The following is a 24196-nucleotide window of genomic DNA, read 5'->3' as shown; positions in this document are numbered from 1 at the left end:
CAAACATATAACACAGATTATGGTTTAGCATAGTTTATGAACCTAATTTAGTCACTGCTGGTTTCTATTTCTTCTGAATGAAAGTAAGGGTTATAGAAGACCACATATTCTGAACTTGCTCCAGTGGAATAAATTCAACCTCTGCTAGAAAATATATACCGTATTTTCCGGCGTATAAGACAACTTTCTAGGCCACAAAAACCTTCTTAAAAGTTGGGGGTCGTCTTATACGCCGAGTCGTCTTACACGCCGGAAAATACGGGTATTCTATTTTATTCCTTTACACATGTGGTTTGGTATATTACTCATCAAGTTTTCTCTCCCCCCCTCACTCAAAAAGAGTCCTTGATTGGTAGAGTGGCAGTGGGGAGAGCAATTAAACTCTAAGCTGTTTGTTTAAACTCTAAGCTGTTTGTTTCAGCAATCCGTCCCCGTGTGTTGTGTGTGTGTGTGTTGTGTGTGTGTGCGCGCACGCTTCTCCTCGCTGCTTTCTGAGCTGGGAAGGATTGCATTTTCCGAGCTGGAAATCGGGTGGGAAGGAAGGATTGGAGGGAGAAAGGAGGCGTGTGTGCATGTGTGTGTGTGTGTTGTGTGTGTGTGTGTTGTGTGTGTGTGTGTGCGCACGCTTCTCCTCGCTGCTTTCTGAGCTGGGAAGGATTGCATTTTCCGAGCTGGAAATCGGGGTGGGAAGGAAGGATTGGAGGGAGAAAGGAGGCGTGTGTGCATGTGTGTGTGTGCGCACGCTTCTCCTCGCTGCTTTCTGAGCTGGGAAGGATTGCATTTTCCGAGCTGGAAATCGGGGTGGGAAGGAAGGATTGGAGGGAGAAAGGAGGCGTGTGTGCATGTGTGTGTGTGGGGAAGGATTGCATTTTCCGAGCTGGAAATCGGGTGGGAAGGAAGGATTGGAGGGAGAAAGGAGGCGTGTGTGCATGTGTGTGTGTGCGCACGCTTCTCCTCGCTGCTTTCTGAGCTGGGAAGGATTGCATTTTCCGAGCTGGAAATCGGGTGGGAAGGAAGGATTGGAGGGAGAAAGGAGGCGTGTGTGCATGTGTGTGTGTGTGTGTGTTGTGTGTGTGTGCGCACGCTTCTCCTCGCTGCTTTCTGAGCTGGGAAGGATTGCATTTTCCGAGCTGGAAATCGGGGTGGGAAGGAAGGATTGGAGGGAGAAAGGAGGCGTGTGTGCATGTGTGTGTGTGTGTGTTGTGTGTGTGTGTGTGTGCGCACGCTTCTCCTCGCTGCTTTCTGAGCTGGGAAGGATTGCATTTTCCGAGCTGGAAATCGGGGTGGGAAGGAAGGATTGGAGGGAGAAAGGAGGCGTGTGTGCATGTGTGTGTGTGCGCACGCTTCTCCTCGCTGCTTTCTGAGCTGGGAAGGATTGCATTTTCCGAGCTGGAAATCGGGGTGGGAAGGAAGGATTGGAGGGAGAAAGGAGGCGTGTGTGCATGTGTGTGTGTGCGCACGCTTCTCCTCGCTGCTTTCTGAGCTGGGAAGGATTGCATTTTCCAAGCTGGAAATCGGGTGGGAAGGAAGGATTGGAGGGAGAAAGGAGGCGTGTGTGCATGTGTGTGTGTGTGTTGTGTGTGTGTGTGTTGTGTGTGTGTGTGTACGCTTCTCCTCGCTGCTTTCTGAGCTGGGAAGGATTGCATTTTCCGAGCTGGAAATCGGGGTGGGAAGGAAGGATTGGAGAGAGAAAGGAGGCGTGTGTGCATGTGTGTGTGTGCGCACGCTTCTCCTCGCTGCTTTCTGAGCTGGGAAGGATTGCATTTTCCGAGCTGGAAATCGGGTGGGAAGGAAGGATTGGAGGGAGAAAGGAGGCGTGTGTGCATGTGTGTGTGTGCGCACGCTTCTCCTCGCTGCTTTCTGAGCTCCTGATCTGAGCTGGGAAGGATTGCATTTCCGAGCTGGAAATCGGGTGGGAAGGAAGGATTGGAGGGAGAAAGGAATGTGTGTGTGTGCGCACGCTTCTCCTCAAAGGATTGCATTTTCCGAGCTGGAAATCGGGTGGGAAGGAAGGATTGGAGGGAGAAAAACGTCGCTGCATGTGTGTGTGTGCGCACGCTTCTCCTCGCTGCTTTCTGAGCTGGGAAGGATTGCATTTTCCGAGCTGGAAATCGGGGTGGGAAGGAAGGATTGGAGGGAGAAAGGAGGCGTGTGTGCATGTGTGTGTGTGTGTGTGTGTGTGTTGTGTGTGTGTGTGCGCACGCTTCTCCTCGCTGCTTTCTGAGCTGGGAAGGATTGCATTTTCCGAGCTGGAAATCGGGGTGGGAAGGAAGGATTGGAGGGAGAAAGGAGGCGTGTGTGCATGTGTGTGTGTGTGCGCACGCTTCTCCTCGCTGCTTTCTGAGCTGGGAAGGATTGCATTTTCCGAGCTGGAAATCAGGGTGGGAGGGAAGGATTGGAGGGAGAGGGAGGAGGGAAAGGAGGCAGTAAACACTAGCTTGAAACCGGCTAGAATTCATGGGATGGAATACCAAGAGGAGGAGATCCAGTCTCCGGAGATCCCGGTGCGCAGCCCGGGGGAGTCGCATGCATGCCACGCGCACGCACACACTCAGCACTGGCATAAAAGGGTGCCTGCGGAGGAGAGAATACTGTACTCATTTGGGCTTACAGGTGGCCAATGAGAACTCAGAAAACTTCGCTCCCTTTCCTCCCTCCCTCTCCCCTTCTTCAGCGAAAGGATGTATTAGCTTGTCCATTTTTTTCCCTAGGGCATATAAGACGACAGGGAGGGCTGGGCAGGCAGAGAGAGCTGACCCACCCAATCCAACCAGGCTTTGTATACAACAACAAGCCAATCACCGGTAAGGTACATCGCTTGCCAGTGATAAGGTATATCGCTTGCCATGATTGGCTGGTTGTTGTATACTGGGTACGTACCGGTACAGTACAGCACCAGTATCTGTACCAGTTCATACAGTAGAACACCAGTACATACAGTACTGTATACAAATGTCCAACAGTCAAGATGCGATCATGGCTCCACCAGCAAGAAGAAGGAAATATGAAGCCAGTTTCAAACTTAAAGTTGTAAACTTTGCCATGGAACATAATAACTGCGCTGCTGCAAGACAATATGGAGTAACAGAAAAGATGGTTCGGGACTGGAAAGCAAATGAAAAAGCGTTAAAGAGTATGGCAAGGGGTAAGTGTGCATTAAGAAGAGGCACCCCACATTGGCCAGAACTTGAAAAACATGTAGCAGACATGGTGAATGAGCATCGCCAAAATGGTTATGTAGTGACACGAAATAAAATATGTTTGTCTGCACTTCAGTGGGCCAAATCTAACCCAGATCACAGCAACAGATTTAAGGCCACAGTATCTTGGTGTACTAGATTCTTGAAAAGACATAATATGGTACTGAGGCAAAAGACAAAAATGGCACACAAATTACCTGCAGATCTTGATAGCAAAGTAATTAGTTTCCATCGATACGTAATACAACAGCGCATTAAACATGGCTATGCGTTAAGTAGTATTGGAAATATGGATGAAACTCCAATGAATTTTGATATGGTTGGAAATAAAACTGTCCATCAAAAAGGTGAAAAAACAATTTTAATTAAAACAACAGGACATGAGAAGTCCAGTTTTACAGTGGTACTAGGATGCACAGCTGATGGTGCCAAACTGAGACCAATGATTATTTTTAAAAGAAAAACAATGCCGAAACTCAAGTTCCCTGTTGGTTGTTTTGTACATGTGAATGAAAAAGGCTGGATGGATGAAGAAGGGGTAAAGCTATGGCTTGATAATGTATGGAGCAGGCGACCAGGTGGACTTCTTCAAAAACGTAGTCTACTGGTGTGGGATATGTTCAGGGCTCATTTAACTCCCAGCACCAAGCAAAGGCTTGCAAGAATAAACACAGATGCGGCAGTTATTCCTGCAGGATTGACATCGTTGGTACAGCCACTGGATGTGTGCCTAAACAAGCCATTTAAAGATCGCATTCGAGAACAGTGGAATGAATGGATGGTTAGCGGCGAAAAGTCATTCACAAAAGGAGGAAACATGCGTGCTCCACAGTTGGATGTTTTGTGCAAGTTTGTCATAAAAGCCTGGAATGATATTGATGCAGAAACAGTAATCAAGTCTTTCAAGAAGTGTGGCATATCAAATTCATTAGATGGTATGGAGGATGACTACTTGTGGCAAGATGAAGAGGAAGCTGAAGCTGAGACCACACCATCTGATACGGAATTCGATCCATATGATGACTGCCTTACAAATGTACCACAAGATGTCATTGATATTTTTATGATATCAGATGATGAACAGGATGATTTTGAAGGCTTTTAAAGGGAAACTGTCACACAAGCAAAACCTGTAAAAATAGCTTGCAGTTATGATGGGCGTTGCTGACTTGCCAGGGACTTGCCCGGCACTTGCTCTTTCTATTGTTTTTTATCTTCCTCCTATCATCATCAGTTCAGTTTGGTTGACAGCTTAGAAAACAAACAGCATGGCAGCTCCCATGGTTTTATTGTCTTATCCTTCCTTTCAGCTTTAGAGTGAATTAGGAAAAGTTTAATCCACTTGCACTGTTTTATGTTTATATGTTTGATGACAGCCTTATGTTTATAAATGACAGTTTTTCTGCTAAGTACCTGCATGTCATAAGCATTTGAATTAAAATTACCATATTGAAATCAAATCTGATGTTTTTAAATTTTTATTTGGTGTGCGTTGGAAGAGGGGTAGTCTTATACGGTGAGTATAGCCCAAACTCTATATTTTAACTGGAAAAGTTGGGGGTCGTCTTATACGCCCAGTCGTCTTATACGCCGGAAAATACGGTACTTTATTTTCCAGAGCATTATCCAACTGCTTCTATTTTTCAAATATATGACAGTGATCTAGTATTACCTATGATTACATTTTGAGTGCAGCTAACAGTATTTGTAATTAAGCTTTTAAACGTCAAACCCAATAAACATACAAGGCAGTCTAAGAAACTGTTATTGTTTACAGCAAGGCTTTTCAACCAGTGGTACAGGTACCACCTGTGGTATATTGGCACCTGGCAGGTGGTACGCGACCATCCTAGAAAAGTGATAGCGGAGGGAGGAGGGGAATGAGCTGAAACAGTGGCAGCACCCACAAGCCTGAGCGAGAGATGGCTGGAGTTGCAGGGCTGTCATGCTCCAGCTGGAGCTCGGGGCTGATCCTGGTGCTTCTGCTGAGCCCTGAAGAAGCACCATTCAGCTGGAATGTTGCAGCATCTCCAGGGTCTTGTGATTTACATTCAGATGCTTGGCAACTGATTCATATTTATGACAGTCACAGTGTCCCAGGGTCATGTGAAGTGACCAAAGACTGCTGCAATCACCCAGCAGACCGGGGGGAGGGTGAATAAAAACCAAAAAAACCCCACCCCCGCTGCCAATCCTCAACAGAAATGCTCATAACAATGAAAACCTCAGACAGGAGGAAGAGCCCCGCCGGGTGGGCAGGCAGGTGTCTTGCTCGGCTGTGGCTTGGGGGGCACTTTTTTCAGTGCCACTGTAACTTCGAACAGTTACTAAGCGAACTGTTGTAAGCCGAGGACTACTTTATCACTTTTTTCCCTTTTTTTGTCATCAAGTTTTTGACACCTTGCTAGGCGACAGGTGGTACTCGGATGTTGCCATGTCCTAAAAGTGGTACAATGGGTGAAAAGGTTGAAAAGCCCTGGTTTACAGCATATCAATGAAACTAACTTTCAATTTCCAGACAGTGATCATTTATCAGTCATTAATTTCAAACTTTTTTGAAAAGGAATTTTAAAGGATTGTTTCATCTCAAAATGATTGAAACTGTTGGCATATGGCTTTTTCCCCTTCCTTCCATCCAAAGGGAATCATTTAAATACTGCTGTAAATGAGCCCGTTTTCCTCCTTGTTAAAAGAGATTTAAAGTTATCAGCCTGCTGCTTAAAAAAATAGAAAGATCATACGCTATTTCCCTCCAAAAAGCATCAACAAAAGTTCTAAGCAGCAAGATGAAATTGTACAAACAAATATTACTAGACAAGGATCCAAACATTAAAAGCTCAATGACTGCCAATAATATCTCCAAGGAAACAGAAATTAAAGCATCTTGATAATTTCAAGTACTGTTAAACCAGGCAAAGATAACAAATTAACACTAAGATGTCTATAATTTGGATAGATTCAGAAAACTATTATACAAAATTGAAAGAGAATTAAAACATTCTATCTCCTGATAGTTGTAACTTAGGGCCAAACATTTTATTTGTTTCTTTTTTTCTTATTTAACAATTAGTGCTTATATGCCCCAGGATTTGAAAGTCTTCTGTTCCCTTTTCTTGTTTAGATTTTTTTTAAAAAAGCAGTAAAATTAAACTTTCAAAATGTTTTAGCATTCAAGAAGACTCAGACATTAAAATACAATCGATAAAAGGGAGGAGACAGTTTCACTCCCCAAGATTTCCTTAAAATATAAGTTTTAATTTTTCTAGTGCTAAAACATACGTGCTATATTAAGGATTATAGGGTACTATTATTCCATTGAATCTAATATAAATAACTGAAGAAATAAGAATCATGTCAAATCAGTAAAGTCAGTCCTGTATTCTTATATTCTATGAGAGCAATACAAGAACAGATCCTAATAAAACAATCTGTTCTGAACAGGTAATATTTCTATACTAAAAGTGGAGATGCATGTTACTTTGTGAAGCAGTTTTGAGGGGCTGCTTCATACAAAGCTTCACTGAAGAAAAGTTCTCTTCAGCAGTACTTATCATACTTTTCTTTATGCTTAAATATTTTCATTAAAAGATGTTTACGTTGCAAAAGGACATGCAATAATTAGAATTTAATATACTTTTTTATCAGGATTCATATCATTTTGTCATTGATTATGATTTAATTTCTGATTTATCATATAAAGTTTCTCATTTATGATTTTAATCATTTACATTGCAACTTCATCTGATTACTCCTTTTTATACTGATTACTAGCTGATTACATTAATTATATTGAAATATTTATTATGCTTTTATTATTGTGAAATGTATGGGTCATTTAATACCATCTTTTCACTCATTTTCTATGACTTGCCACCAATTTGTCTATTTTAAATTTTATAAGTTATTTTCTTTTTAATTCATCAATTACTCTCTATAAACTAACCCTCCAATCTTAATTCAATGGTCATCCTCCATACACTCAAAGAAGGAACCCAAAATAACAGGAACTCTGAAGATAGATACAAGTGAGACAGATGGAAGAGACCCTAAAGAAAAATAGACATGCAGATAAAAGTAATGTAATAGAAAAAGTAAATTCAATGCAAATAATAATATATACTATATCATGGCCTATTTTACTACATCAATAGTTCCTCTTTTAGGAAGATTTTTTCTACACATTATAAGGTGAAAATGCATAAATGCAAAAGTGTTATTTATTTATTGGAATGAACAAAGAGTTCAATTTCATATCTTTCAGAGCATCTAAAATATGAAATTGCTTACTATAAATCCCAATGAAATTAAATGGGCAATTAGAATTTTTTCAAAATACTGTAAACATACTGGATCTTATAGGAGGAAATTCTAGTGGATTATTCATTTTCCTATGTTGCAAAACTAATATTAGATATTTACTGAAAAGCACTTACTATGAGTTCTGAGTCACGTCCCATTGATATGACGGTTCTGTTTACTGTCCTCAATAGTTTTTCCATAATTATTTGCACATGTCGTTGTGTTGGTCCCTAAAATTAAAGCACAAAAAGAAGTAGCCAAAGCCAAGAGGATTAAATAGCTTTATGTATACAGTAAACAATTTTGAATCCCTTTGTTTTAGTTTCACTATGATCAATGCTCAAATGTACTGATTTTCTAATTCAAATATGGGAATTCTATTAAATTCAAATATGGGAATTCTATTAAAATCATTCAGCTCTATGGTCTTCTCTAAATAATGTAGGTAGAATAATTAAAAGGGGAGTGTATGACAATGCATTCATTCCCAAATATATACCATATGTGTTTGATTTTCTTTGGAAATTGAACCATGGCATCTGGATTTCTTTTCTTGTTGCTTCGAAATGTTTCACTGCTTATCCAAGTAGCTTCTTCAGTCTGAGCAAGTTGGTTAATTGTTAATTTTCTTTGGTTGTGATCTTAAATATATAATTTTCTTGAATAACCAGTCCTCAAAACACAGCATTTTTCCTATTAATGTTTATAACCAGGGCCCAAAAATTGATGTATTCCATGCTAATAACTACAGGTGATACTCCTAAACTCCATTGGTACCTCTGTATCCAGGAGTTGTACCTAGGAGTATTTCAAACATACAGCAAAATGAAGCCATACTTGAAAAATTGAGGACTGGCCTCACTTTCTCATGCAGTATATGTGACTTGTAGCTGCTAAAAAGGGAATTTCTGATTCTCACATCAGAGAAAACCATTATTTAAAAAAAGGACAGCTGGCAGCAATTCTCAAGAGTGGAAGTGTACAGCTGCAGAGACACTGATTTGAAAAGGTGTCAGTTAAACACCCAGGAATTAAATCTGGGGACTAACATATATAGAGGACAGGGTTCCAGGATGCTCTTAGTAGAATGACAAACTTCACTATGTAGATGACTTCCTAATTCGCTGCAATAAATCTACTTTTCAAACCCTATATTATCTGCTTGAGAATGCAAAGCAGGAAGAAAATTTAATCACTCTGATTGGTGCAAAGAATGTACTCAACTGCCCCACACAGTGTTTACTTCCAAATAATGCTACTACAAAGCTTCTAGAAACACTTCAGTAATAATACTGAATTTTAAAGTTTAACTAAATGGAGCTATTAGAAGAATATCACTATTCCTTATTAAAGGCTTGCTTATAAAAACACCACAAAACACACATGCACATAGAATCCTCTTTTTAGTGATGCACACTTATTAAAACTTGCAATTGAATTTTGTTGATATTGTCCTATTATGGCTATTGCAGTTTTTTGCACATTACTTTATGAAGATGTTCTTCAAACAATTATTTTACCATTTGTTAATAAATTACATTTTTTTACAAAAATTACAAACGGACAAGCTTCAGTATTCTGCATGTATTTGTTTTTGTATTCAAGAAACGATTAATTGGTTTCATTGTCTTTATCATCAGTGCTTGTTAATAGGTTTTCTTTTTGCTCCCTGACCCTCATAATTAAATTTCTCACCAATAAATATTCTCTTCCATTTCCCAATAATTCCTTAAGAAATGGACTTTTGTCACCATTCAAAAATGATTTCCCCCAGTTCAGCCTATTCATCTTTTATCTACTCTGCCTTCTCAGCAGGTCTGCAGGCACCTTCCTAAGTAAAAGGTCTTCAACTTTGCTAATCTCAGCAGGTAAAGAAACTAGAATATAATTGCTTATGCCCCAAGGTGCACAGCAACCAATCTTTTTTTTTTTTTGGTAAATATTAAGCACTACACCACTGGATTGTATTTCCAATCAAAATCACATTTCACAAAGAGCACAGGGAGGTTTAAAACACAGGCCATTGTTAATATATCTTGCATGTTAAAAAGTAGATTTCAGGAAAGAGTTTGCTTGTTTAATCCTTAAGGAATACCAAAGGCCTTTCGATGTATAAAAGAAACTTGGTTAAACAAGCACAAGAGCTTTATCATGCTGATAATGTTATATATTGAGATTTAGGAACAATGGAAATATACTATAATAATAAATTCAGTTACTGACAGCCATACAAAAGAATTGCCAAACTTGGGTGTGTCAAATTCACACTTTTAAGGCACAATAGTGCCTTAAAAAGTATCTGCTTCATAAGCCCCATGCTGAGAGATTAAATAGATAGAATCCATATTTTATTTCCCAAACAGTTTCTCTCATATAATATTTTCATACTGGTGAGCTATTGGTGAACACTAGTCAGTATCTTTATCAGTCAATCTCAGCATCGTAATTGTCAGATCTGGATAACTAATGCAAGAGTTGAGATGGAAATTTTGCATTAGTTTGTTGGTCTATTTACCAGTGGCTTTCATTGATCTTCTCTACTTTAGGAAACTGTGACAATATTGCTAGAAAAGAAAGAAAAAAGCTAAGAACTCCCTAACTAAACAGGATAGAATATGCTGAGACCGTAGTTAGCCTGAGTGGTGGCAGCTATCGTAATTATTCTTTCAGGAGAAGGGAATTGCCAGAAAGCTTTAAAATGCTTCTCCCAATCGGTGACAACTGGGAAATGTTATGTATTAGTAACAAAAGGATAACCTTCTTTAGAGTATTATGTAGTTTTTGGAGAAGCATTCTCTATTCTTTTCAGTGAGATAGTCAATATGATGTGCACCATTTTAAGAAGTTAAAACAATTTTGTGATTTGATATGTATTTTAAATTCACAGGTTAGTAAATCATACTTTAAACACCTAGGCTTATAAATAATAAAAAATGAAAACTAGTTTGGTCTAGTGGTTAACTCACTGGGAGACTGAGTTCTAGTCCTTCCTTAGGCTTGAAGTCATTGTCTCTCAGCCTATTCTACCTCACAGGATTGTTATTGTCAGAAAAGGATGGGAGGGGGGAAGAAATATATTTGCCGCCTTAAGCTTTTTATAAAAATAATAAAGGTGGAATTAAAATAAATAAATAAATAAGCCTTCTTCAAAAGATTATGGCATGAAAATCTAAAGTTCACACTGCAGAATAGGAGACAGGCAGTAAGACAGAGCAGCAATCACAGGGCCACTACAAAATTCTGCATTACTGTGCTCACTGAAATGAGGAATATTGTTAAGAAACCTCTTAATTTCTAGATGTAATTTTATTACTCATTCATTCATTATTCAATTTGTATGACAGCCCATTCACCTAACCTTACTCTAGGTGCCTCTGGGCTTATTAAATAAGTTCCCATTGGATTTTCTTGGCATTTCTTTTGGGAATCTAAATATGTCAATAATTGCAATCTGAAGGCAGCAACAAACAACCAGCCCTTAAATTGAATAAAAAAAAACAAGTAGTCATCTATACAAATCTGGTCCCTGGATGAAAAGTACCAGAGCTCAATCCTGCTGAACTATAAAACAGAGTTTACATTTTTATCACAGCATCTTTACTGAATAGTATCATAGACCATCCTGATGTAGTACTTCACTGCAGCCAAGAGAAAGTCTGAACTTCTCCATCAAGCTATCACAACTGCAAACAGAAGTAAAATGCTCCGTAAAATGTTCCAGATCATTTAGTGCCTAAACAAATTTTACATCTGATAAAATAAGGATCAAATATAACATACCAAATGCATGTCAGTATATCAGATTTTCACCTTTTCACCTTTTCAATTCAAAGCAGAAATCTAGGTGAATGGCATTACTACAAAAGCAAATGCTACATTGTTTAAACCTCAATTTTATTCATAACATTTTTAAACATTCATAATGTCAGAGTTAAATATATACAATGATTACTAACCACATCTTTCCTATAAAGAACTTCAAGAATATTACTGAGCAATCGGCAACAGGCATCCAGGTCTTCTTGCCTTTCCAAATGATACTTGAGTTGATCCGTCATCATTGGCATCAGAATCTCCCTGCAGTCTATATATCAGAAAAAGTGTCCGGTGGGTAGGTGGGAAAGAAAGTAGAATTAAGTAGTATATAGCACCTTACATACCTGATTACTCAACCAAAAAGATGATGATGATTTATTTATTTATTATGGCCATCTAGTCCAGAAGACTGGACTAGTGGAGTAATAATTTATTTGTTTGTTAATCTAATGAATATAGCTGCCAATCTCTCCCAAAGAAGACTCTGGCCACGTACAACAATAAATAAAATAGACAATATAAAATAGATAAGGATATTCCATAAATTGGGCACCACAGCAAAGAAAGCATATTTACTGGGACCCAATAGACAAAAGTCACTAGCCGGCAGCACCTGCAGCATGCCTTCTTTCCTAGCGCTATTGGGATGGGCTAATGTAACCGAGAAGACATGCCCCCCCAGATAATCTAGACTCATGTTATGAAAGGGCATTGTTCTCAATACATAAGAAACCATTAGAATCAATATGGTAATGAAACCCTATTCTCTATCATAACATTTGAACTATGAGATAATACAAGTGCTAAAATAATATCTGAATATAGTAATTCATTGAATCATTTAAAATGGATATCCTGTGGGGAGGAGATCTCCAGATAATGGAGTCTGCTACTCTAAAGGAACTTGTATTCTTTGTAAAAAGAATTACATTGTTTGAGAGTGATTCCATAAATCATCATTGTCACTTATGTGATCTATGTTTTGAATTATTGAGCTTATATGTCTGAGTAATAATACAACAACAACAACAATAATAGAAAGGCATAAAGACAAATGGAGCCTTTTTGTATACTGGAAACAAATTATTGAGTTGTGTCTGGGCACAAAAGCTTTGAGAAAACATTTCAAACCTAAGTATTACAAACCTCATTACAAACAAGTTTACATTCCGAAAGCCAAGCTGAAACATTAGCAGCTGGAAAACTGGCTTATGGAGATTCAGTTTCAACTACTTGAGAGAGGTCTTGCTGAGCCAAGCCATTACTAGAGACTCCTATAGATGTCCCACTTTTATTAACTGCAAGTTTATTCCACCCTGTTGAGAACCCTGGAATGTGTCTTTCTTGCTTACTCAGATAAGCTTTTATATAATGTAAACATTACTTATTTTCATCAGTATATGATTTCCCTTCAATTCTTTAATAGCAAACAAAAATTGCATTAAGCTCCAGAAAACTGACACGCCACAAATTTCTTTCTTGGCATCTAAGCAAATTCTAAATGTAGCCTTTGGCTATTGCCTACCACAAATTCCAATAACCCTTAGTGGCATTGGCATCAGATTAAACAGCCATATTTGAACTTTGGAAAATCAAATAACATTCATTAATATGAATGAATCTTGTTTGAAATTCTTGATGTTCCAGATCATTTGGATCTGAAATATTCTTGAAATGTCTCACTACACATCAGTTGGTCTGAAAAGACCTTTTATGTTATGTTTGCCCTTAGGAAAGAAAATATTTTGATGTATGTTTCAACCAAGGTAAGATTTGGAATATTTCCCAAAAAGCTTTATCTCCACAAAAGGAACTGATTCAAAGCAAGTTTGTGTACCTGTATCTTGGTGCTAACTGTATGCTAGAGATTTCTTCTAGCTTCAAAGATTGTTGCCATTGACAGCATGGCTTAAAAATAAAGAATCTGCCAGAAGAGCAACTGTTCAAGAAATGTTCTTGTACATCTTCCATCAGTTTAGGAATATTATCTATGTCTGCCATTTCCTTTACTCACACAAAGGTTGCTCTAATAAGGAATTTGTAGCTGCTGTGTGAATAGCAGGCAACTGAAGCTTTGAATTGCTTGTGAAGGACCATTTTTGTTCTCTTGCTGGCTATGAAGGATGTGAGGGTGCAGCAACCAAAGGGACATTTAATTATTCCTGTAGGAGATGACGGTTCCATTATATTAGGGAAGATAATTCTTATATGTCTATAACATTGCTTGATTCTGTCTGGAGTGTCCATTCTATCCTCCATATTTTCCTGAACAAATTTAAAAAAAGAACTGTCAAGGTTCTGGTTTATCCTTTTTTTTTAAAAAAAAAAAAACCTGTCTAGGCACCAGTGGAAGAAAAGACAAGATCTTCTCTGTTGCCTGTTGTGTATATCAGCTAGAAGTAGTAGTCTACACTATTTTGAATAGAAGAAAAGAGAAGATTACGGGTGTCTCTTGTTATTGAGGATCTCTAGCTCCTGTTAAAAAGTTCTGTTCCTTGAAAAATTTCCGGATTGGGAAAAAAAGGAAGGACATTATGTTTTACTCTAACTTATCTTTTGTTGTTGTTGTTTAATTATTAGCTTCTATCTATATATAGGTTTTACCCAATCATATGGGTGAGGAGGTGATCTCTCTCAGCTATTGTATATATCATGGCACTTTGGGGCATGACAGAGATTGACAAATAATAAATCATGTGGCAATTTATATACTTTTTAAACTTATTTAAAGTTTTTTTTTCTTACCATGTTGTGTGAAAAGATCACTGTGAACTATTTCAATCAAGCAGTACAGCTTCTGAATTGTGAGACGACCCATTGGAACATTCAGTATAAAATCTGTAAATAGTTTGCTAGCCAAACAAGAAAGAATAAGACATTTTTATTTATTTAGAAACACTGAGACATAAATTTAAAAATCCAATGTATTTGAAAAAGCAATTAAGAATTCATGTGATCCCCTGTTATTCTGATCTTATCTATATACTTATTAACTTATACATTTTTAAGACTCATGTAAAACCATCAAATTTATTTCTTACTCCCGAGCATTAATTTAATCAGAAAAATAAACATATTTTAGGTTTTCCCTTTAGGTTTTTTTCATCAAATGTTTATGGTTTTCTTCATTCCTATGCTTTTAAAAATGTGTTTAAAAATCAGTGGAATATGTTCAGTATAACCTTTACAAGTATTCAATTCACTCCTTCAGGATTTAACTATCTGCAATTAATCATCACTAGATAATAAGATGAATTGAAACTCTGCTATGCATGCCTCCTATATACTGTAGTTTAATGCAAAGGATGCCTATAGAAGGTAACAGTCGGGTAATTATTTTTGCCCTTCAAAGTGCCCAAGTGCATTGGGAATAGAAACATGCAAATATTTCAAATTCATATTTTTATTTAATCATTTATTTATCTGACCACTTGAAACCACCAGACTCTAAGCACCTTACAGAATTTACATAATAAACACAGACCATAAAATTAGAATAAAATTGATTAAAATAGTGACTGATAATAAAAGGCTAGAAATTCTGAATTATAGAAAAAATGACACTGCTGTATCAAATTAATCCTCCAGAAAAGGTTGGCATTAATTGGTTCTGGAAGGCCACAACTGTGGGGTTGTTCTATGTTTTGGAGAGCAAGCAGTCTAGAGGAGGGAGGCTGTTATAGTGAAACCCAAAAGTGTTAAGAAAACTGGTTCATCAAAATATGTCACTATGTAATTGTAAGCACACTCACATATGTATTTTGAGTAAGACTCACTAATTTCACTGCACCCCACTCCCATTTATTTATTTAGCTGTGAAATGCATAGCCCCTCCCCCACCAATCTGTTACAACTCGGAGCGGTTTACAAAATAATTATAAAAACAAAACAAAAATAATTATATCATCAAAAGAGAAAGTCCAAAAAGATAATAACAATTGTGTTAAAAAAAATGAAACCAAAGTTTCACTGAAGGGTTCCATCACATTCATTCTGTCTCAAAGTCTAGGGATAAGAAATAGGTTTTAATATTTAAGTTCCAAAAGAAAGCAACTGTAAAATATGCGGACATGGCTATGAAATGCTGTGGTGTAGAGCTCCGACTGAAAGAGGCTTTATCATTAATAAACTAACAGCATAGCAAATGTTTCCAACACAATCCTAAACTTAAGCATAGGAACATCTCAAGTTCAAAGAGGATTATTATTAAGTATGAACAAAAATATAGTCTTAGGCATATACTTATACAGATGACATATACGTACCTAAGTTCTTTGGGATCAAAAACAAGCTTTACATCATTCACAATAGTTGGTAAGTATTTAAGAGCAGCTCCCTAAAAATGAGCAGAATAATTTATTTAAAGAAGAATTAAATCATACAGTTGAATTCCTTAAAGCACTTCTTGCCACTGCTTCTCTGATACCCTTTTCAACAATGTTATTTAACTTTCCAACGGTTTTAGGAAACTACGTTCTTCACTGCCACCTCTGTTACTTTCTCCACTTAAAGAATGAGGCTACCATGTGAAAACTTCCTTGACTCCCAATTCTCTTTCACATCCCTCCACTGTCATTTTCCATTTGTTTCCACTACTGTCCTTTGTTGCTTCTTTATCTCCAGTTGTGAACCACTATGCTGCAGTTATCCTCTTTCAATTTATCAAATGAAACCTTCAGTGCAGCAATTTTAGGATCAAGATTTGTTTTCTTTCATTTTTACAGTTGATTATATCATTAGTTCCTATGTATTTATTTCTATCTTTGTAGCATCAGAAGATTTTGAAAAATCATAGGTAATATTGTACAATTTCTATCCATTGTATATAATACTTAGACACAAACATGAGCTTCATGATGCCAACCGTTTGGAGTAAAGAAAAGGACAAAGTCTAACAAGAACAAAAAACTTTACAATTAAAATACTTTTTTAAAAATAAAGGAAAGGATTTTATATTATATTATTTTGCAAGATATAGATTCATTCATATGGAATTTCTTTCTTCTTGCAACATTACATGAGGTTCCCTAAATTTTGAGGAGCTCAACTTTTTGCTGTATCATAGTATCTGCATTATTTTAATTTGCCTAGAGTTTTAATAGAATAATTTCCTTGACTCTTTAAAGATTTAGATAGATAGATAGATAGATAGATAGATAGATAGATAGATAGATAGATAGATAGATAGATAGATAGATAGATAGATAGATAGATAACCTTTATTGTCATTTTTTTACTGTGGGCACAATGGCATACATTAAAGATTTCATTCACATGAGAGTACTAATGTACTAAGGAGACTACACTATTCTTCTTCTACTCCCAGTTGAAACCAAAATCTAACTCAGAACTAAGGCAGTTCTATTTGCCCTTTGGAGGGAGTTAATCAGGCCCCAAGTTATTTATCTATTAACCATCAAATTTATAACTGTCTTTGTGACTAAAATACAGCTATGTATGATGATTAATATGAAGTACTTTGGGATAAAGTTCAGGGTACATTATCCAGTGTAATTATTTTAATTAAATCATTAGCATATCTTTACATAAGATAAGAGCTATCAATGATACAAAATAAGCTTTTTTGAATAATGCATGAAGTAATTCTTAATTTACATATTTCTCAAGATGATGCCTATTACACTGATTTCAGTTAGCAAAGTACGAAGTAAAAATTCATGCAACCATAAATATAGGTATTTTTTCTCAGAAAGAATGGAACTAATTCCATAGGTATTCTATATGTTCAGCACAATTAAACATACCTAGAATTACCTTCTTTGTACCACTGTAATACTTTTCTGTTTAAAGAAACAGCACTTCAATGCCTAGAGGCAACAAATATAACCAATATATTATAATAAATAGCTGGTACCTGACCTTTGTTAACCCCAAAAAGTTAAGTTGAATCACACCAAGTTATAATATTTCAATGGGAATCAATCATCAAGAAATACCAGGATTGTGGGCTAGAATGTGAAGAGTTAAAAATATGCTAGGAGTAGGTATGGTAAATCTTTTCTATATTGTTGCCAAAAAAACTACATGGTGTGCCCATGGCTCGAACTGAACCTGACTTGAAAGAAACTTCATATACAAAGAAAAAGTGGGAGGAAGGGAAATAAAAAGAGAAAGTCCTAAAAACATGAAGTTGTTTCCAATTAAAAAGCTTTTTCTAACTTACAAATTCTGGAAGCACCTTTTTCAGTATTATCCTATTGTTGGAGATTGTATCCTACTAATATTAGTGATAGCTTTGAGATAAAGGTTCTTGCCAATTTCATTTTGAATTTTGAAAATATGAATACTCTAATCCTAATTTTGAAGAGTTCTAAGATAAAACAAACTCCTCTTAATTTGAAAGAAATGGCTCAAAATTACACGAACTAGCAAAAAAAGTTTTTTCCTTTGAGAATTATTACAATTTTATTAGAAAAAATGAAAGTGTATTAAAAAAGGTGCCTGAGCTTTGGATAAACATCTCTCTAACAACATAAAATTTTTGTTTTAATGTAACCTACACATATGGTAATATTTTATTACATATATACCAGGACTGAAATTGACTCCTATCGGTGTTCTGAAATAATTTGCCTTTCAGTTTAGTTTTGATAAATTAATGATTAGTATATTTATTAATAATTAGCATTTCATGCTAATTATCTTTGCGTATTTTTAAAAAACCTACTATAGCATGTCTTCAATGGATTTGAAATAAATAGCACTCACTTTTATAAAATAAATTAATGATGACAATACAGATGACTAATGTGTCAAACTGTAATTAAAATATTTAATTATCTGAATTATGGCTTAGTTTATAAAGTAAAAGAAAATAGAGAGACTCTAGAATAATTTAAATTAGAAAGCCGATTAATTTTATACAAGGTCAACGCTAAGTCTTATGAAAGCCAAATAGCAAATGCAACCTTTACTCTATTTGCAAGCTATAGCTGAAACGAGATCCTGCATGATTAGTGGCATCATTACTATGTTAGCTATTCCCAGATGCTGATATACATGAAAAGAGAGATTATTAATTTCAGGCAATAGTCATCAGATATCAACGGAACGTCAGGAACAATTACCAACAATTAAACAGTTTGTTAACTTCTTAAATTAACATTATAAATTAAAATTATTAATTAACATACTTGCACATCACTAAGCCAAGGTTCATATCCCTGTTCCCATCCCAGCAAGGACAACAGAATTTAATCAGCCTAATGACAACACACATTTTCATACTCTCATACCAATAAAGAACAAAAAGCTAATCCTTTATTACACTTTGGTAGCATATTAAAAATTACCAAATTCCTATTCTACATTACTGTTCACACTTGTAAGATATCAGTCCTTCTTACTAAAATTACTATTGTCTTGTGATTTCATCTAAACAGGAATATGAACGTGTATGTTCTAATTGCCTCTTAGTGCCTATAATTGACACACTGTTAGTTTGAGACTGTCAACCAAAAACAGAGTCATCTGACTTTCCTCAGAAATGTAAGGGTGAGAATAAGCAATAAATTCATATGCGCTGAACTTATGTACACACATGCTCATCATGCTATTCTCTTTCACAAGAAATAATATGAAAATTGCACAAAAGGAAGTAAGAAATAATAAGATAAAGGAATGGAATATAGCTGAATTTATTTTACATTATTAGGCCTTGAACTTTTCATGAACCCCCACCCAATCACAACCTTCTTGGTCTTCCTCTTAATCCATTCACTCTTTCTTCATATATTGGTTCCATGATGTGATCCTCATTTATTCACTTATATTTACATATATACCAATTGTTCCACTCCCTTTCAGAGTAAGATTTGTTTTGCAGAATACAGAAGAAAAGTATAAGAAATAAGATAAGAAATGGTGGTAAGATAAGAAATACCACTGTAACAAAAGGAATACCATTATATCAGTATCAGTCACACATTGCTTTCTATCTTGCAAATCATCATTCATTACAAAATATCCATATATCTATTCATACAGAGTCTTTTGTTCTTTATATTTCTTATCTCACTTTTTTCTCTATTCAATTATGACTTTCGTAGCATTTCATTTTGACCCATTCAATCTTTATATACTTGTTTTGCAATTGAATCATTCATTATGGCTACATAGTCATATCACCACAACGTAATTAACTTTCGGGCTTGAAAGACTAATATATTTTACTTTTACAATAAAAATCCCTTCCCCAATCCCTCCCAACCCACCCCAAAACCCTCCCCCATTCTTCCCAGAGCTGAATACAGGCTTAACTAGATCTTAAAAGAAAAAAAGTTTTAAATCCAAATAAACCTTAAGCAAATATAATTACACTCAATAAACAAATTGTAAAATACTTTAACTCCATTATATATAGAAAACAAAAAGAGGAAAAAAAAGGGAAAATAAAAAAATAAAAAAAATAAAAAATTAAAGAATAATAACAATTACACTTCTAAATAATATCTAAATAAAAAAGAGAAAAAAAGAAAGAGAAAAAAATTAAAGAATAATAATAATTACACTTCTAAATAATATCTTAAACTTATATAAATTATTCAAAAGCTAGATAATATTTTCTTATATCATTCTTATATTGTATAAAATTTATCCATCTTTTCCACACCAAAAGATACTTCTCTTGCGATTGATCTTTCAAGAAAGCCGAAATTTTTGCCATTTCCGCTAAATAAGAAACTTTAAAAAACCATTCTTGCAAAGTAGGCAAAAATTCCTTCTTCCAATATTGCAACGTAATTATAATGGTCACTCATTTTTGTGTTTAATCCATTTTAATTCATTCATGACTTTTTCTCTTTTTCTTTTCCCTTCCCCTTACTCTTATACACAACTACTTTCAACAATATTCATTCATCGCAACAAAAAGCACACTACTCACTATCATTCTATGAGAATTGGCATGTCTTAACATTTCTCCAAAGAGCTATCTTGATACAGTGATTAAGGCATCAATCTAGACATTGGGGGACCGTGGTTTTCAGTTGTGCTTAAGCACAAGGCTACCCAAGTGACCTTGTGTTAAATCAGTTTCTCTACAGATACAGAATGTCACTAGAAGTGATACTGACCAGAAAGCAGGTACGTACATACGTACGTACGTACGTACACACACACACACACACACACACACACACACACACATCCTATTTCTCCATCTGTTTTCCCAACTATAACATACACTCTACCAAGTTATATAAATTCAGCTACTTGCTCCAGTTTTTGCTATTTACATATGAAGACAATCATTTAACCCATTTTGACATACAACCTTGGTCTTTGCTATATTGGTCTTGAGATCAATATTTTGTTGCATCATTAAATCTAACAATTCCTGCAAATCATTTAGATAAATAGCCAACACAGTAATATGTCCTTGAAAAATATCATGAATACTAACATACTAATATTCTCACATCACTAGCAAGTTACGAATTTATTCATAAAAACATTAAACAGCCAAGAAACATCACACTCCCTTATTTTATGCCCTGTTCGTGTTGAAACATTTATCCCATTGATTTTCATGTATGCTTTACTTCCATTATATCTATCACTCTTCTCACATTCAACAACTAATTTTCAACTCCACATTTATGAAAAATATTTCCTAACTCAAGCCTATTTGCTTCATAGTATACTAGGAATTACTTTTCATAGAAGGATAAAAATAAATAAAAATATTACATAAATGTATTAAATCTAGATAGCAGGATACCTAAGCTGGGGGTCCTCCATGGTCCAGTTGCGAATAGGCCAGGGCTCGGTAGTGACTGCGGGTAGCGCACACAGGTGTGAATGCAGGTCAACTTGCTGAAGTGGCAGTCAAGCTGCATGTGCATGCGTGTGTCGGCTTGCCACTTGTGTAAGTTGAGCTGCACATACACATGTGTGCGCTGGTCCTCCACTCGCACCTGGTTTCCCTTTCCCCACCCAACTGGGCTGCCAAGCCGCAATGGTTGGTGACCACTGTCCTAAGCTCGCAGTAAGTGTGTGGTTGTGTGTGGAGAGAAGATATATAATAAAAAGAGTAAGATTCAATGCAGCCCCCCCTCCACAAACACATACACACAAAACATGCTCAAAATTTACTTGGCTTTTGAAATAAATGGTCTGTTTTCTGATCAATAAATAAATTATATACATGATGATACAAGTTTACTAATTGAACAAAAATACATTGGTGCGAGGTTATCTATTCTCAAATCTTATTTTGCCTTTTGTTAAGTGATGACTACTATATTTGCATTTTTCTATGGTATGATAGGAGATTCAGCCACCATAAAGTTAATTATCTATTAATGAAAGTGACATATTCACAAGCAGAGTTATTATAAGAAACAAATTTCTCATTTATTTCAGTGACTAAGTACCATGTCACAGAATATGAAAGCACTATTTTCTAGACTGTTATGAATTAATAGAATTTTAATTTCTGAGCCATGGTGGCGCAGTGGTTAGAATGCAGTACTGCAGGCTACTTCCGCTGACTGCCAGCTGCCTGAAGTGATTCCTCACACTGAAGGCTCAAGGTTGACACAGCCTTCCATCCTACCAAGATCAGTAAAATGAAGACTCAGATTGTTGGGGGCAATATGCTGACTCTGTAAACTGATTAGAGAGGGCTGTAAAGCACCTTGAAGTGGTATATAAGTCTAAGTGCTACTGCTATTGCTAATTTCACAAATCATCAATTGTTCCAAGATTACCAGTCTACCAAATTTCATTCATGGCAGAGGCTAGCAAGAAAACAAGAAGATACAAAAATATACACTATATATTTCATTTATCTTTTATTTGTCCACAAATTATGTTATATTATCATCTGGGGATTATAGAAAAAAATCTGATTATGCTAGAACAGAACTGAGTTCCCCAATGTTCTTCATGACCTCAAACTATTTTTAAACACAGCTTCTAAAAATTAGTTGCATTGTTTCTGATAACATGAGACAGGAAAAATAAAAAGCCATACTACACACACACACACACACACACACACACACACAGAGAGAGAGAGAGAGAGAGAGAGAGAGATACAGAGAGAGAGAGATACACACACAAGTAAATATACACCTCTAAACAATTTGTTCCAAATCTAAGGAGCAAGGTATGCTGAGGAGAACCAAAAAAAGCAAATAGAAAAAATCCTATTCTTTGCTGGCTCCTGCTATTTTATACTATCATCCAACTCTCCATAACCCCAACCCCCTTCAAAATTATTAAGTATAGTTGCAGCCAGTATCCATTTGCCTTGCCTTCTTTCTAAGATTATTTTGTTTTGATGTTTTCTTTGTGTAAGATAATTCAGGGGTTAAGAAGCTATAATTAACCCACTTGAGTTCATACAAAGCAATAGCATAACAAAATCAGAGCTATACCATAGCAATGTTGTCAATTCAGAAAGAAGCATTAATTCATATGGACAAATTTCCTACTTCCACACTAACACACTAGAGTATTAATTTCAGCAACAAGTACATTTGCAGAAAAAGTTTCATTACAAATTTCAGGCTACTGAAAATTCTCTGGACACATTTTGAACTTCATTTTTCAAATAAAGTAAAATATAAAATTTCCTGTAATGTGTAAAACTTAAGATTTTTATAGATAAAAATAAAAAAGCTCTTCTATTTCCAAAACATACCTTTACTGTAACAGTCTGGTCAGAGGCACTGTTCATCATTTCGTTAATAGACTTAAAGAGTTGAAGCAAAGATTCCCTAAAGTCAGCTTCCCCTTTATTCTCATACAATCTGAGAAAACAAATAACAACAAAACAGTTAAAAAGAATACAATAACTAAAATTAATGAGTACTCTCTCTCTCTCAACACCTTCCTTTACAGCCTTATTTTTCCGCCATATCAAGAATAGGAAAAATGCACACTAATTCTGGATTACACTGACATACAATCTTTCTCTAGGACAGTGGTTCTCAACCTGTGGGTCGGGACATTTGGGGTCGAACGACCATTTCACGGGGGTCGCCAAACAACGCAGTCCGCCATTTTTTCCCCTTTTCCTTAGCTGTGCTACTCCCTTTTATTCTATTGGCTTTTGAAAGCCAATAGAATAGACTCTCTTGAATAGAGTCTAATTCTATTGGCTTTCAAAAGCCAATAGGAATTGTCCAGGCTGTCTCTGCCCTGCTGAGCCCGCCAAAAGTCCCATTCTGCAAACGGTGCTGCACCAGTTGAGTAGTCCTTGACTTACGACCGGTTGGGGGTCGCGGCATTAAAAGGGTTGAGAACCACTGCTCTAGGATGTCACATGGTTCCCATACAACTATTGCATCTTGTCTCAATCACTGTTTCTTTGGCCAAATTAAATCTGTAATATGAAACATAAAACAAAATCTTTGTTTAGTACTGCAGCAAGGTTCAGATAAGAAAGAATCAATCAATCAAGGTAGCAGGCAGCATCCCATATAATTCAGGAAATTCAAATCAAAAACATAATTTTTTTCCCAATTCAAATGCATTCTTCAGAGAGAACAGGTTAATTTAATTTCATTTTTGTTCTTTTACTATCTTTAACTCCTGAGAAGAGTAAGACTCTCATAGTTGGTTTCTTCCAAATAAGGAACAATAGCTCCAATCCTGGAATAAGGATTGGCGATTAGTCACCTAAAAGAAAAAACTGGAGTTAAAAGCAAATTAGATTTTTTTCCCAAGTTTATATAACTGAGTAATCTGAGTTGTTTCTTTCTCCTTAGTCCTATTTTTTCTACTTGTATTGCGTGTGTTTGTCTGCATATCTTGCATAGAAGATAATGAAGCTAAAGTTTATAAGATCCATGATATTTTGCTTTTAATTTCCCACACTATCTTCAAGTTTCATTTTGCCTTTAACTTAA

The 24196-nt window shown here is 36.1% G+C and overlaps 1 protein-coding gene across 3 annotated transcripts in view; it reads right to left on the bottom strand.

Moving 5' to 3' along the window:
• DOCK1 (dedicator of cytokinesis 1) overlaps window positions 1-24196 on the bottom strand; it is a 450137-nt gene that overhangs the window by 280315 nt on the left and 145626 nt on the right. For all 3 annotated transcript variants that reach the window (XM_039345121.1, XM_039344947.1, XM_039345028.1), the window contains exons 23-27: window positions 22987-23095; window positions 15581-15651; window positions 14061-14167; window positions 11456-11583; window positions 7634-7729 (exon numbers count right to left, since the gene is read on the bottom strand). In XM_039345121.1, coding sequence (XP_039201055.1) covers window positions 7634-7729; window positions 11456-11583; window positions 14061-14167; window positions 15581-15651; window positions 22987-23095 — 511 coding nt within the window. The remainder of the gene's footprint in view (window positions 1-7633; window positions 7730-11455; window positions 11584-14060; window positions 14168-15580; window positions 15652-22986; window positions 23096-24196) is intronic.

The sequence above is a fragment of the Crotalus tigris genome, unplaced genomic scaffold (genome assembly GCF_016545835.1).
Source record: "Crotalus tigris isolate CLP2741 ecotype Arizona unplaced genomic scaffold, ASM1654583v1 scf7180000017536.10889498, whole genome shotgun sequence".
Taxonomy (NCBI): domain Eukaryota; kingdom Metazoa; phylum Chordata; class Lepidosauria; order Squamata; family Viperidae; genus Crotalus; species Crotalus tigris.
This window is presented reverse-complemented; position numbering and strand designations above follow the sequence as displayed.